The 14,946-nt window shown below is 46.1% G+C and overlaps 1 protein-coding gene across 2 annotated transcripts in view; it reads right to left on the reverse strand.

Annotated features, from left to right (window-relative positions):
- Window positions 1–681: 681 nt before the first annotated feature.
- COL5A1 (collagen type V alpha 1 chain) overlaps window positions 682–14,946 on the reverse strand; it is a 217,881-nt gene continuing 203,616 nt past the window's right edge. Inside the window, exons 56-66 of one of the 2 annotated variants that reach the window (XM_069986748.1) lie at window positions 14,845–14,898; window positions 14,675–14,728; window positions 13,977–14,084; window positions 13,653–13,706; window positions 13,496–13,531; window positions 13,326–13,379; window positions 12,981–13,242; window positions 11,856–11,968; window positions 8,577–8,645; window positions 4,896–5,129; window positions 682–3,987 (exon numbers count right to left, since the gene is read on the reverse strand). In XM_069986748.1, coding sequence (XP_069842849.1) covers window positions 3,841–3,987; window positions 4,896–5,129; window positions 8,577–8,645; window positions 11,856–11,968; window positions 12,981–13,242; window positions 13,326–13,379; window positions 13,496–13,531; window positions 13,653–13,706; window positions 13,977–14,084; window positions 14,675–14,728; window positions 14,845–14,898 — 1,185 coding nt within the window. In that variant the 3' untranslated portion in view covers window positions 682–3,840. Of the gene's footprint in view, window positions 3,988–4,895; window positions 5,130–8,576; window positions 8,646–8,697; window positions 8,767–11,855; window positions 11,969–12,980; window positions 13,243–13,325; window positions 13,380–13,495; window positions 13,532–13,652; window positions 13,707–13,976; window positions 14,085–14,674; window positions 14,729–14,844; window positions 14,899–14,946 lie in introns of both variants that reach the window. The other variant, XM_069986747.1, reaches the window with a different exon arrangement.

The following is a 14,946-nucleotide window of genomic DNA, read 5'->3' on the forward strand; positions in this document are numbered from 1 at the left end:
GAGAGGGGATCCTGCAGCTGTGCATAGAGAGGGGATCCTGCAGCTGTCCATAGGGATGGATCCTGCCGCTGTTTAAAGAGTGAATAGAGCTAATAGAGAGCAGATCCCACCACTGTCCATAGAGAGCAGATCCTGTCGCTGTTCAGAGGGAGCAGATCCTGCAGCTATTAGAGAGCAGATCCCCCCAATGTCCGTAGAGAGCAGATCCTGCTGTTGTTCATAGTGAGTGGTTTCTGCTGATGTTCATAGTGAGAGGATCCTGCCACTGTCCGTAGAGCACAGATCCTGCTGTTGTTCATAGTGAGAGGATCCTGCCACTGTCTGTAGAGAGCAGATCCTGCTGTTGTTCATAGTGAGAGGATCCTGCCACTGTCCGTAGAGAGCAGATCCTGCTGTTGTTCATAGTGAGAGGATCCTGCCACTGTCCATAGAGCACAGATCCTGCTGTTGTTCATAGTGAGAGGATCCTGCCACTGTCCGTAGAGAGCAGATCCTGCTGTTGTTCATAGTGAGAGGATCCTGCCACTGTCCGTAGAGAGCAGATCCTGCTGTTGTTCATAGTGAGAGGATCCTGCCACTGTCTGTAGAGAGCAGATCCTGCTGTTGTTTATTTAGTCTTGCATAGAGTAGAGCACAAAAACAGAAAAAAATATATATAAAAAATCACATCAGATAACCGGGTAAGAACAGTAAACTTGATTTATTAAAAACAAAAAAATTCTAATACATTTATTTTTACACAGGTTTAAAATATAAAAATCCCCATGAGGGCGTCTTAATTTAAGAACTTGCACGTGTCTTAGAGGGACTGTAATAATTCTGGGAACAATCCTCCGATGCTAAAATACAGGAAAGAAATGGAAAAATTACACAGGATGAGACGTCACGCTCTGCAGGTGCAGGAAGGAAGTTTATTTCGATATACTGAACGTTTTTGGAAGGGAACGATAATAACAAATCATTATAATGACACGACCCAAACAGAATCACAAGACGACCCCCAATACAGTCGCATGGCGGTTCAGTTAGAACAGGAATGTGCAAACCGGTTTTGGTTCCGTGGTTTAAAGTTTTTACATTTTTTTTTTTTAATGTTGCCTCCGGGAGCAGATTGTGTGTGAATAGATCAAATATTCACTTTATTACTCTATAGTCACTCGTTTTTAGGCGTTCGCTTACTGGTGGATGTTTTGGCAATTCTGAGCGACTTTCATGCACAAGATCCACTGAAGCGAGAAATGTGTGAATTCACTCTTACGACTCAACCGTCCATTAAAGATATTAACTAATAAGAATTCTCAGAGGGAGTCACACATTGAAAACGAGCTATATCATATGAAGAATCCTTCTATATGCCGAGAGCCGAACTCCCATAGGTGCAGTCTTGTCGGTGCCGTCCATCACTCTTTAGTGGCTTTTCATTATAACCGTTTCCATGGTGCAAGAGAAAGAGGCAACTATAGAATTGTGACCCAGTCATTATTTTCTGTCTCTACTTTATTCCTATACATTGGGTGAAGCTGTAAGAATATATAATCCACATACGATACAATATACCCTATGCGATCCATAGTACTCATCCCCACGTTCACTGATTTGGATGTCCGGTACTTATAGTGACTTGGTGGATTTGCCTATTGGTGTTATTATTCATGCTATTCCATAGTTGCATTGCCTATAATCAACATTAAATAATTTAATCTGATAACGGAGATGGCTTTCCCCCCCTTCAGGTGATGGGCCGCTTCTAATGGGATAAAAGCCAGAATCAGTAACCTAGTAGTTGCCTATCTTCGTCAGTCCCATAGAGTTAAATGGAGCAGAAAAGCACATATCTGACAGCTGCTTAATTCAACCATAGACTCCTGCCCTCATGATTGTTGGGGGTCCCAATAGTTGGATCCTCCCACGATCACCCATGGCCTACTGATAATATAGGTGATAGGTGTCCTTTGTGAGAAACCCCTTTAATGACTGATTATGTTTAGACCGTCCCGATGCAAACAGGGGTCTCAAACAGAAACCAGATTGAAGGTGGGGCTAGTAGAGTATAGAAGCGGTGTGACAGAGCTATAATATGGAGGCTCATCCCAGTTCTTCTGCTCTTTGACTGGTTCAGGGCGGTCCCTAAGCTCGGCACATTACCTACAAGTGATGAGCAAAACGCAGGTTACAGACAAGATTCAGAAAAAGAGGCAAATTCAGGTGCTTGTTGTCCCTTTGACTTTATTAGTTCAGTGAGGTGCACTGACCCTCCAGCCTTGTACAGTACCGCTCATGGAGATGCTCTCCACACTTGGAACCATTAAAACCAGTTTGGTATGCACATTCGCTGGCCTCGCGGTGGGGCACAAGGCAGCACATGAAAAAATACAAAAAATATCACAAACAATATAAGTTAGCACCACAATCAGCATGTGAATATAGACCTGGGATCATTACATACACAGACATGGAGCAGGCTACATGGGAAGCTACCACAATAGAGTTCAGTCTTTCTGTTTTTTATTATCATTACGCCATTATCTACATTTCAAATGAATACAAAAAGAAACATGCATTATATCTGGCAGCTAGCATTAGTGTGCGATACGTCTGACAGGAGATAGTGGCGGGTACCCCCGAGGGGCACTGTCAGAAAGATCATAAAGAAAAACAAAAAATAGCACCACAGGAAAGAACTGAACAACATAGCACCTAGTTCTGACAAGATCTCCCACCCTGTGACGAGGCAACATGGAGGTAAAAAGGAGGAGGTGATAATACTGTACAAAGACTGGTCGTCAGCCGGAGCCCCCGTCACAATACCCAAAATAGTTTCCATTTGAGCTATGGTGGGCCGGGGGATTCTTACACTCTACAGTAGGATCGTTCCTCTAAGGCGTACGCGTTTTATCAATTACAAAAATATTCAAAAATATATTTCTGAAATCACCGTTCTATACAGATGTGTGACCTAGCGGTCTGCACGTTGTTCCAAGTGGCTTAAGCTTGCGTCATTGGGCGGCTGGTGTGTAAGACAAGGAGTGAATTGCATAGAATGGAAAATCGCTGGCAGCTGAATTTCAGGGACTTTTTTGGCCTCCGATACGACCAATGAAAACGGAGATAAGAAACACAGGAGCGTACCACACGTTTGTAAACTGAAATCCGTGTTTATAAAAATGCAAATATTGCCAGGACTTTGCCAGAACTGACCGACTCGGCACCAGGTCACATGCAGGATTTAAAGCTCAGGGTAAGGCAACTGTTTTTTTTCCTTAGAAACAAAATAACAATAATATACAATACAAATAATTACATACAAAAATATAAGCACCTTTAATACAAAGGGACGAGTGGGCACAATATGCCCCGTGACGTTTGAGAACCGAGGAGGGGGGGGGGGGGTAGCTTTTCTGGTCCAAATTTGCATCAATCCGGAATATTCTATTCAAGCATCTCCGTCACATGTAGCGGTTCTCTTCCCATTTATATCTGTGACCATACAAGAGGTTTGCGTGTCTGGGAGGAGATCAGTCATGTGCTTCTAACGGTCGTCACGTGATGCTGTTTAGGTCATGTGATCCCGAGTGGTTCTATCTAATGTGTCAGTGGTCCAGGCCCGTGACCCCGGGCACTTTGGGGGTTCGGGCCTTTATTGTCCCAGCTGAAGAACGTGCATGTGAGACAAGTAATAGGCTGCTGATGAGGTTTCAAGGTTGCTCATTTGGAAACTTGCCGTTCTGTTATGATATTGGCCTCTTTTCTCAAAAAAAAAAAAAAAAAAAAAGTGTATTTACGTATATTTATCTTTTTTAATTTTTCAATTTTATTTTTTTTTTTGTAGAGTTTTTTTTTTTAGCCTACGAAACACACTGGTCCCACTTCAAAGCCAAATTTCTGTGCTGGGTCTCCAAAGTCATTGAACATTAGGTCCACTATAGGGGCTTGCTCCACTTTGGGGGTGTTCAGCTCCAGGATGGTCTTCTGGTAGCCCTTCTTAGCCTGAGGGGGGAGAAAGAATAAGGGTCAGAGATTACACTATCCCCAATACTAATAACGGTGCAGTATCTGGAGCTTATATATATACACACACAGAATACATGTATATATATAATTACTACTGGAAAATAATTCTATGGTTCATCTGGTGTTGGGGTGTCTAATGTCACCCAGCTCCAGGATCCATGCGTGAAGGAGGCTTTGTGTCCCCCCATATTTGAGGGTTAATTTTTAGGCAATTTTTTTTTTTTTTTTACTTATTTTTGTGCCAGATGCTTGGTAAAATCTCCCAGGGTAAGGGGTAAACCTTTCCATAGACCCCATTAGCTGTAGACACGGCATACGTCGGCAGATTCTGTGCGCTCCACCGTGGAAGGTACTGAGTCCTTACTGGCACACGGTAACACAATAATCCTCTTATTAATGGTAACGCTGTCTCTGCTGTAGAGGAAAGCAGAGAAGGCTTGGATTGATCTATGAGGAGCGTTTTGTGGCATTTCTCATCCATTATCCTCTATCCGCCCTGACGTGACGTTACTGGAAGTGACTGCTGGTGGATCTCATGTCTCTTCCATCTCACTTACAATAAGGATCCATATTAAACAGATAACGTGTCCCGGAGTCTCCGCATTCATCTCCTATTGATAAATGGTTTTTGTTTCTTTTTTTTTTGTGTCAGAACTAATAAAACTCGTCTGGCATTGTGTACGGCGCTCTGACATTCTAGTGCAGATCAATAGATGACTGTATCCCCGCCAGGCCGGCAGCATCCGCATCCAGAGCCTTTCATGTGACTAATACAATGGCTCTCGTGATGCCGGCAGCTTCTCTGATAATCTGATCACCTGTCACAGAAGTAAATGGCGTTCCGGGGAGATATAAGAGCAGACACACGTAGCGGAGTCACTTACTGCGCATCCATCCATGATGGCCTGGATATACGGGTTGTTGTCATGGGACATCTCTTCATCATTCGATCCAAGGAAGCGAATGGCCTTGTCATGGCTGTTGGTGGTGGCGTCGTGCCAGGCAACGGACTGGTAGCAGTTGTAGGTCATGTTCTGTCTGGCAGAAGCGCTGAGGAGCCTCAGGAACGTCATTTGTACCACACCAACTGGGTTTCCATCAGCATCCACGTAAGACAGCTGAAAAGAATCAGACACATCTACAGGGTAAAGACTGGGCTGGGGATGGGGGAACGTAAAAAAGAAGTTATACTCACCTGTCCCAGTGCCTGTGCAGCCCCGCATCCCGCTCCTGGACCCTAGCCGGCTGGCTTCTTACCTCCCCTCCGGCTACATCACGACCCGGCGGATGCATCGCTTAGCCAGTCAGTAGTGGGGCAGGCCACCACTGTGGTCACCGATTGGCTGAGCCGGATAAATTCCCCCACTTGTGTTGTTTAACCCAGGTCGTGGCGTATCCGGAAACTGGGAGAAGAGGACACCCAGCAGGGTACGGGAGCCCAGTGATGCGGCACAGTGTGGGCACAGGGACAGGTGGGCATATTGTCTTTTTTCATTTCCCCCCAATCTCATGACTTTTACACCAGCTGGACTTCTCCTTTAAATATATAGAACTATCTGGATGTGTGAGGAAAATCATTGGTAGACATCAATCGATCGCTCTGATGTCAATGTTCATCTAACACTCCGTCAGCGATTACACAATAGTTCTCTGTATATGGGCCCTAAAGGTTGGGTATATTGACGATGTCTCTATAGTCAGTAGCTTGACATGTGACCTCTAGAAAGAGTCAAACACCATACAGACAGTGGTATATAGTATATAAAAGGTTACATCATCACATAACACGATAATATATAAAATACAATACAAATCCACTAAATAAAAAAATCATACAAACCGCACTGGGAGCGTCCTGCCGCCTGAGAAATAAGAGGACTGAAGAGAGAGCAGCATGCAAGGTGAGACCCAGCTAACAGCACACGTAAAGGGGGATCCCTGCAGCGCCCGCCATTACTGGAGCCTGCTGGGTATGAAGCGGATTATGTGCACAGCATGGCGGTACTCCTGCTGCGGTGCAGAACCAGGAGACGTGTCCCTGACCGCCGATCCCCTTTACACAACGTGTTGGTAGCTGTTTCTTGAAACCATGTTTCCTGGTACCTGCAGTTAATTCAGCTCCTGTATCCTAAGCAGAAAGCTCTGAAGGGCTGAGGATGAGGTGGGGGATGGGGGGCTCTACAGCACAGAAATCGACATGAAAAATAACAAAAAAAAAATAGAGGCGGCTAGAAAGATGCTGTGAAGTTAAGACACGGAGCGGCACTGATGCCAGCAAGAGCTGCAAAGTTTTCTACTTCAAAGCAGCCACCCTGAGCTGAACCGAGTACCTATGATATTACAGCCGAGGCGCTCATCGCTTCTCCATGACGACCAATCTAGGCCGACCGCCTCCTCTTAAACCGCAGGGCCCGCTGCTTTACTGCTACGCACATGCTGAGGTAAACAAGTAGAGACAGGCGACCTGCTGACTGCTCCACTGTAATATGGAGGCGATCAGTAGTAACATTACAGAGGAGACGGAGTACACAGCCGGCGGCCATTATAGAGTCAAATCTCCGGAACAGGACACGTCTCATCCGTCGATCAGTTACTTCATTTATTCTGCTTCAATCACATCCAGAGCTGCAATTACAATTCTGTTGGGATTTAAAGGGGTACTCCACTTAAACATAACTTCTCATATGTTGCTGCCCATGGTCAGACTAACAATTCCTTCTATACTTGTTATTATCTATTCAGTTTCCTTCCCCCAGTTCTAAGTTGCTGCTTTTTACTGAAGACACAAAAATCTGTGTGTGAGCTTTTCTCTCTGTCTTCCCCCTCACTTTTTGTACGGCTGATTTAAGTCCCTGGCAGGCTGTATCTGCAACATTGTAGCTTCTTTGTAATGCTGGGAGGGTTATTCTGAGGTCACGTGGCTGATGAACTCACTGTGATTAATCCACCTGACATTACAAAGAAGCTACAATGTTGCAGATACAGTCTGCTTGTTTACATCAGCCGTCTCAGAAGGGAGGGGGAAGGAGGGGGAGACAGAGAGAAAGGCTCACACACAGATTTTCGTGTCTCCAGCAGAAAGCAGCAGCTGAGAACTGGGGGAAGGAGACTGAATAGATAATAACAAGTATGGCAGGAATTGTTAGTCACACCATGGGCAGCAACATATCACAAGTTATGTGTGAGTGGAGTACCCCTTTCATTTCAAAGTCCCTACAACTTAGAGGGAATTCTTTATTGCACTATAATAATCTCTGTGTTTGCTGCTGTAAACACCACGTCTCCCACAATGCACTACAGACTTGCATGTTGTGGTGATGAGTGTTTCTACTAAAGAAACCGACCTCTGGCCGGCAGAATGCAGCTCTGGTTGTGACTGGAGTAAAACATGTGACTGGAGATGAGACGCACTGGGATTTATCACCATGACATTGTTCTATATGTGTCGTCATAAAGAGATCATAGGTACTCATAACAGGGGGCAAAGTTGATGTCTTATGTGCCGAACACACAGACATCCCCTATAGAAAAACATTGCGGGATTAGCCTGGCAGCCGCCTGACACCATGCATTCCCAGAGGAAACAGAGTGTCTTTTAAGGTGGAAATAACCCCAAGAAATGGCTGTCCCTGTTGCTTGTATTTGGGGTATTACAATGATGTCTCCATGTATGCCTCCAGTATGAGCCGCAATTCATCAGTTGTTAGCTTATGGGATGTTAAAGGGGAACTCCAGTGAAAATCTTTTTCTTTCAAATCAAAGCGTTTTTAGAAAGTTACATAGATTTGTAATTTACTTCTATTTAAAAATCTCCAGTCTTCCAGTACTTATTAGCTGCTGTATGTCCTGCCAGAAATGGTGTATTCTCTCCAGTCTGACACAGTGCTCTCTGCTGCCACCTCTGTCCATGTCAGGAACTGTCCAGAGCAGCAGCAAAACCCCATAGAAAAACTCTCTGGCTCTAGACAGTTCCTGACATGGACAGAGGTGGCAGCAGAGAGCACTGTGTCAGACTAAAGAGAATACACCACTTCCTGCAGGACATACAGCAGCTGAGAAGTACTGAAAGACTAGAGAAGTGAATTACAAATCTATATAAATTTCTGACACCAGTTGATTTGAAATAGAAATATTTTAGCGGAGTACCCCTTTAAGTTAGATGTTGAGTAAATTGTAGGGTCTCCAATCTGTGATTCACCAGCTGTTGCAAAACTACAACTCCCAGCATGCCCGGACAGCCACAGGTTGGAGACAAAAGCAGCTCATGATAAAGCCATTGGTGGTTCTTTAGATCCTGGTGACTCTGGAGATCTTATGGCCGTTGCTTATTGCTCGCTTACTGGTTTCTGTCCCTGCCGTCGCTCTCATGCGGTCAGCGACTGACGGCCTCGGCATCATTACAGGACTATATGACAACCAACCTTGTTCTCTTGGATCCACCTTAAACTGAATGTCCTTGTCGTTTTGCCCATGACCAGTGTTAGTGATGCATGCAGAGTGGTTTGGCCATAACCGAAGCAGGCGGAGTGCTCGGCTCGAGTCTGGAGGCCGGGTTAGCCACTTACCATTGAACCCCGCTTGTAATGACTATACCAAGTACCAGGCAGCTCTTTGGGCCAACGAGCCATTTTACTCTGTAAAATATGACATGAGTTACAGAAACTAAAGTGAGAGGGTGAGTCTTACCAGTTTACCACGCTTGAATTCACTGAACCACGAGCCTGGATTCTCTTTGGGCCAGGATGTAAGTCTAGTCTGAATTGCACAATGGAAAGGATAGGAAGAAACAGAAAGTTATAAGGATGGAACACGACTAATGTCCCTTACTGTACAGCTCAGGCCGAACCGAGGCAACGGCCACAGTGGCCCGAAGAGCTGCACGTCATAGAGATTGTAGGATATATTATAGGCTTTACCCTGCGAACGCTCAGCAGCTATAACCTCTATGCCGCACAATGGATACAAACTGGAGACAAGGTATACGCTGCCTCCGAGGCTCCTGTATTCTGTATATATACTGGAGACAAGGTATACGCTGCCTCCGAGGCTCCTGTATTCTGTATATATACTGGAGACAAGGTATACGCTGCCTCCGAGGCTCCTGTATTCTGTATATATACTGGAGACAAGGTATACGCTGCCTCCGAGGCTCCTGTATTCTGTATATATACTGGAGACAAGGTATGCGCTGCCTCCGAGGCTCCTGTATTCTGTATATATACTGGAGACAAGGTATACGCTGCCTCCGAGGCTCCTGTATTCTGTATATATACTGGAGACAAGGTATACGCTGCCTCCGAGGCTCCTGTATTCTGTATATATACTGGAGACAAGGTATACGCTGCCTCCGAGGCTCCTGTATTCTGTATATATACCGGAGACAAGGTATACGCTGCCTCCGAGGCTCCTGTATTCTGTATATATACTGGAGACAAGGTATACGCTGCCTCCGAGGCTCCTGTATTCTGTATATATACTGGAGACAAGGTATACGCTGCCTCCGAGGCTCCTGTATTCTGTATATATACTGGAGACAAGGTATACGCTGCCTCCGAGGCTCCTGTATTCTGTATATATACTGGAGACAAGGTATACGCTGCCTCCGAGGCTCCTGTATTCTGTATATATACCGGAGACAAGGTATACGCTGCCTCCGAGGCTCCTGTATTCTGTATATATACTGGAGACAAGGTATACGCTGCCTCCGAGGCTCCTGTATTCTGTATATACACCAGAGACAAGGTATACGCTGCCTCCGAGGCTCCTGTATTCTGTATATATACTGGAGACAAGGTATACGCTGCCTCCGAGGCTCCTGTATATACACCAGAGACAAGGTATACGCTGCCTCCGAGGCTCCTGTATTCTGTATATACACCAGAGACACGGTATACGCTGCCTCTGAGGCACCTGTATTCTGTATATACACCAGAGACAAGGTATACGCTGCCTCTGAGGCTCCTGTATTCTGTATTCTGTATATACACCAGAGACAAGGTATACACTACCTCCGAGGCTCCTGTATATACACCAGAGACAAGGTATACGCTACCTCCGAGGCTCCTGTATATACACCAGAGACAAGGTATACGCTGCCTCTGAGGCTCCTGTATTCTGTATATACACCAGAGACAAGGTATATGCTACCTCCGAGGCTCCTGTATATACACCAGAGACAAGGTATACGCTGCCTCCGAAGCTCCTGTATTCTGTATATACACCAGAGACAAGGTATACGCTGCCTCCGAGGCTCCTGTATTCTGTATATACACCAGAGACACGGTATACACCTGACACCTGGATGCCGGATGGATGTCAGCGACTCTATCAGCTTCTGCCAAGGTGTCAGAAATGATGGAATCTGTGTCAGAGTCTTTGATGTAGATGTGAACCTGCACCTGGTGAACCTGAAGCATAAGGTACTGGTGACTGCTGACAGGGGCTTATACACACATATCTCTGCCCGAGGCGGATAAGCCTCTCTTCTCAGCCATTAGGATCCCATCAATACTCAGGAACAGACATAAAAGGAAACCCTAATTCTGCCCTAATTCTTACATCTGACACCACACTGCCCGTCAATATATCGCCCGCAGCACAACGGGGTCGTTCAGAGTCTTCTCAAACAGTTCAGAAAGTTCAGCCAAACTTCTCCCACCGGTTACGCATCAATAGCGAGAATAGAGGCTATCCTATCTGTACTGGTCCCCGGAAACATGGCGGCACATCCGACATCCTAATGTGAGAGGCCATCCACAGGGGGTGTGACGTCTACAGATAGGGGGTATCGTCTTCTAGTCGCATCTGTTAGGGTGAAGGTATCACAGGTGCCATGACACTTCACTGGATAGATGGCTCGGAGGCCAAGTACCATGTGCCGACAATGAATGTGAAGCGTTACAGCATAGTAACAGAACTCTGTAGACGTTTCTAGAACCTAGTGCCATACCGACTATCTAGACAAAGGTCCCTAACCTATTGCCATCAGTGGGCAGCCACAGGACAGGTAGCATTGCAATTATGGTTCTTTTAGTCTTTTTTAAAGGAATTGTTCACAAAAAAAAATTCTTTCAAATCACCTGGTGCCAAATCTTCCAGTACCGTTCAGCTGCTGTATGTCCTGCAGGAAGTGGTGTATTCTCTCCAGTCTGACACAGTGCTCTCTGCTGCCACCTCTGTCCATGTCAGGAACTGTCCAGAGCAGCAGCAAATACCCATAGAAAACCTCTCCTTCTCTGGACAGTTCCTGACATGGACAGAGGTGGCAGCAGAGAGCACTATGTCACACTGGAGAGAATACACAACTTCCTGCAGAAGCTGATAAGTACTGGATGACTGGAAATCTGTATAACTTTCTGGAGATTGGAGAGAATACACCACTTCCTGCAGGACATACAGCAGCTGATAAGTACTGAAAGGCTGAAGATTTTTTAATAGAAGTAAATTAAAAATCTCTGGCACTTTCTGGCATTAGGTGATTTGAAAGAAAATATTCTTTGGTGAATGACCCCTTTATCACTAAGTGCGACCTAGATAGGTGTGGGGGTGCTGAAAATCACGGGGGTGATGGGTTCCATTCCCAGGCAGGACATATCCCTGGACTGTGTGATACAGCTTTAAGCTCCTGCTATCGATGGAAGGATTGAGTGATATTAACCCATCGCCTGCTTTGATCAGGCCCAGCGCTCAATACCACCGGCAGGCAGCGTCTGGGGAGAGGCAGCAATTCATTAAGTGATCTTAAATAGTGGACGCACAGCTTTGTCTCATGAGCCAAAGCCTTCCCGGTGCCAGACGATTCCAGTGATTATCACGCCAATTCAAAGACGTCCTACGCCACTTACTCCTTCAGACTTCTTGTCGGGGAAGATGCAGGACTCTCCTCCTGCTGTGAAATTGCAGTAAACCTTGAAGGAGTCTCGAGAGCATCCCTGGTTGGGGTCAATCCAATATTCACCTAGAAGAAGGAGAAGAGGAGGAGGAGGATGTGAGTGGCTGGTGTGCGCAGCGATTAATGGCCGCTAGTCTCTATTATTAATGATTCTCGCCGTTGGCTTTGTCTTCACGCTCCAGCTCGGTGACGGCACTCAAGTGATTTTATGTGGAGCTTGGGATATTATCAAATGTAATTTGCACAATAATGAGGAGCGGACTGGACTTCTGCAGCGGATGGTTAATGGAAATAATATACAGGAATATAACAAGGAGTCTGTCAGAGCCCTGGGATCTGCAGCATAGGGGGCGCCATAGCCCACCAGGGACATAACAAACACCTCTCTGTTCACACATAATATGTCGATGCTTCCAGTGTTTGCCAGAATTACCACCAAAAAAGACATTCAGTGTCCCCCCCATTGTTTTCAGTGTGAATAGCGATGTGTACTGTTATGGAGCACTGGAATCAGTGACACGTGGCATATTCCAGGCATACTAATCTGTGTAATGGCTGCTAATAATATATGTGACAGGTATCCTAGGCCGCCCCCAGGGCCTGATTGTTATGTGTAAATGCAGCCAGACTGTTACTCACCTGCCCTGATCCCCGCAGGAAGTGGCTGCTCAGTGATCAGTGGCCTGCAGATGGCGGACCAGTCACTTCCATGTGCTGAGATGGAGAGCAGGAACGAGCAGCGGGGGATCGGGACAGGTGAGCACAGAGGAATGCTAGAGAAGCTGCACATGTAGGGGTGGAGGACAGGGAAACAAGGGGAAGGTCACAGAATGAGAGAGGAATATTAGAAAGAGCGGGACCTCAGCAGCACAGAGCATTTCAGGCAAATATTTTGGTGATTCCATGTTAGTGTGGACTGGGCGACATGTGACAAAGGCAGCTATGGAGAATGAAGGAGGAGGACCTCAGCAGCACAGAGTATTTTAGGCAAATTTAGGATGACATAACCTGCTTCCTCAGGTGCGCTCTTATTTCTTGGCATTGATTCATGTCTGCAGCTGCTGGACATTGTACTCACCATCTGCAAACTCGGGGTGACATAGCTGTAAGTCTTTGCAGGTTCTTGCTGGGTTACCCTTGGTGCCCAATGGGTGTTTCATCTGTTCAATTTCCAGTTTTAGTGAGTTGAGAGAACCAAAGATTTCCTCCATGCCGTCAGCATAGTCCATGTAATTATTATCGGCGTTTCCTTCATCTAGCACCTGGCTGGCGTCGATATTACGCTTGGTTCTCTTTGAGGACTGAACCGGCAGTGGTTGTATCACTTCACCTGGAGGACCCTGGAATGGAGATCACAATTGTTGACATGTTCCCTCTAAGGAAAAGCTGGGCTCTCTCTTTGGGACAGGAAGGTTTCACTTACTGGAGGACCCGGCGGGCCAGGAATACCAGTTTCTCCCTTTGGACCAGTTGGACCCTAAAAAAAAAAAAAGAGAACAGTTAAGGTTAGGAAAGTGGGAACCATGGTGGGCAACAAAGACATAAAGAGCTGTGAGAAAGGTGGCACAACAACGCCTTACAACGTCCACTTACTGAGGATCCCTTGGCACCTTTAGGTCCGGGTCCACCCTGAAAGAGAAATCCCATTTTATGTACACATACAAAAACAAGATGAGATCTAGAACCGTGACACTCGATGCCCCAGGGTGCATAGTAAGATACCAGATCACCATAACAGATCAATACGTACCGGTAAGCCAGGAGGACCAGGGGGACCAACAGGACCGGAGGGGCCAACCATACCCTGCAAGAAAAGAACCAAATGTAAACTGTGCATAGTCCTGGACTGTTCATGGGATCGGACATCTCATTCAGGTGTGTGTTTTGTCACTCCCTGCTGACGTGCTCATCTATTATAACCTCAGATCTTTGTCTTTATGTCTCTTCTATAATTGTTCATTCCAGACTACTGTTTAAGTTGGAGCAGGCTATGCGGTCATCATTCACAGACAGCGACGCTCGCTCCGTGGACTGTCAATGTGATTCATGTGCTTCGGGTGCCGGGATATTTTACCTGGTCTCCTTTAGGTCCAACGGAACCCTGAGGACCAGGAAGACCACGATCTCCTTTTTCACCTTGCTCTCCTGGAGGCCCGATGAGACCGATCAAACCTGGATGACCCTATGATTGAGAAGAAAGCGATTTATGGTTATCATGGCCAAAAAGAAATCCCCAGATGATCAGCTATAGAGGAGGGAGGTGCATGATCCCAGGTGATGTAGTGTATGGACACTGCTTAAAGGATAGATGATGTTATTATACCCTGTGACTAATAATCCCTGAAACTTGCTGGGAGAGCTGGATGATGACATGGCTGCTCTTACAGCGATCAGAGGCTTCTCTGAACCTCTTGTCTATCTAGTTAGGGCCGCTGCCTTGGACACACAGCAAAAGGCTGATGACATTAGGTGAGATCTTCTACAGTGCTGAATCTCTTACAAATGACAGCGTATATAGGATAATGTCATACATATAAAGGGAGCATACTGTATCCCTCTGTAGAAGGCCACCATGGGCTGTGTCACAGCTGTCTATATGTTGGGAGATCCATGAAACGAAGCCTAAATCTTTAGCTCCTCCCCCCAGACATTACTACTAGGCTGGGCATACAGTCAGGGTTATATTACTGTCCTAGCAGGGGATTAGAGGATAAAAGCTGCTAAGTGATAGGGCCATACATTCTGTTGTCCCTCAGGACTAGTGGGACTCACCTTTTCTCCTTTTGGACCAGAGTCGCCCTTCAGTCCTGGAAGACCTGGAGGACCCTGTGAAGCAGTAACCAGATATTATTACAGTCGTGGTGATGGGAGGCTTTACACAATGGCAATGGAGGTAATTTTGACTGGTCTAGCTAGAGGAGGACAGTAAAAGTTGCACTTACCATTGGACCAGGGGGACCATCGGGACCAGGTGAACCTGGCAGACCTTGCTCTCCCTGAAATAAAGAGATATTGTCTTATATCTACCGTGAGTGCCATTGCCA

This window comes from Dendropsophus ebraccatus, chromosome 10, assembly GCF_027789765.1.
Source record: "Dendropsophus ebraccatus isolate aDenEbr1 chromosome 10, aDenEbr1.pat, whole genome shotgun sequence".
NCBI classification, from domain to species: Eukaryota; Metazoa; Chordata; class Amphibia; order Anura; family Hylidae; genus Dendropsophus; species Dendropsophus ebraccatus.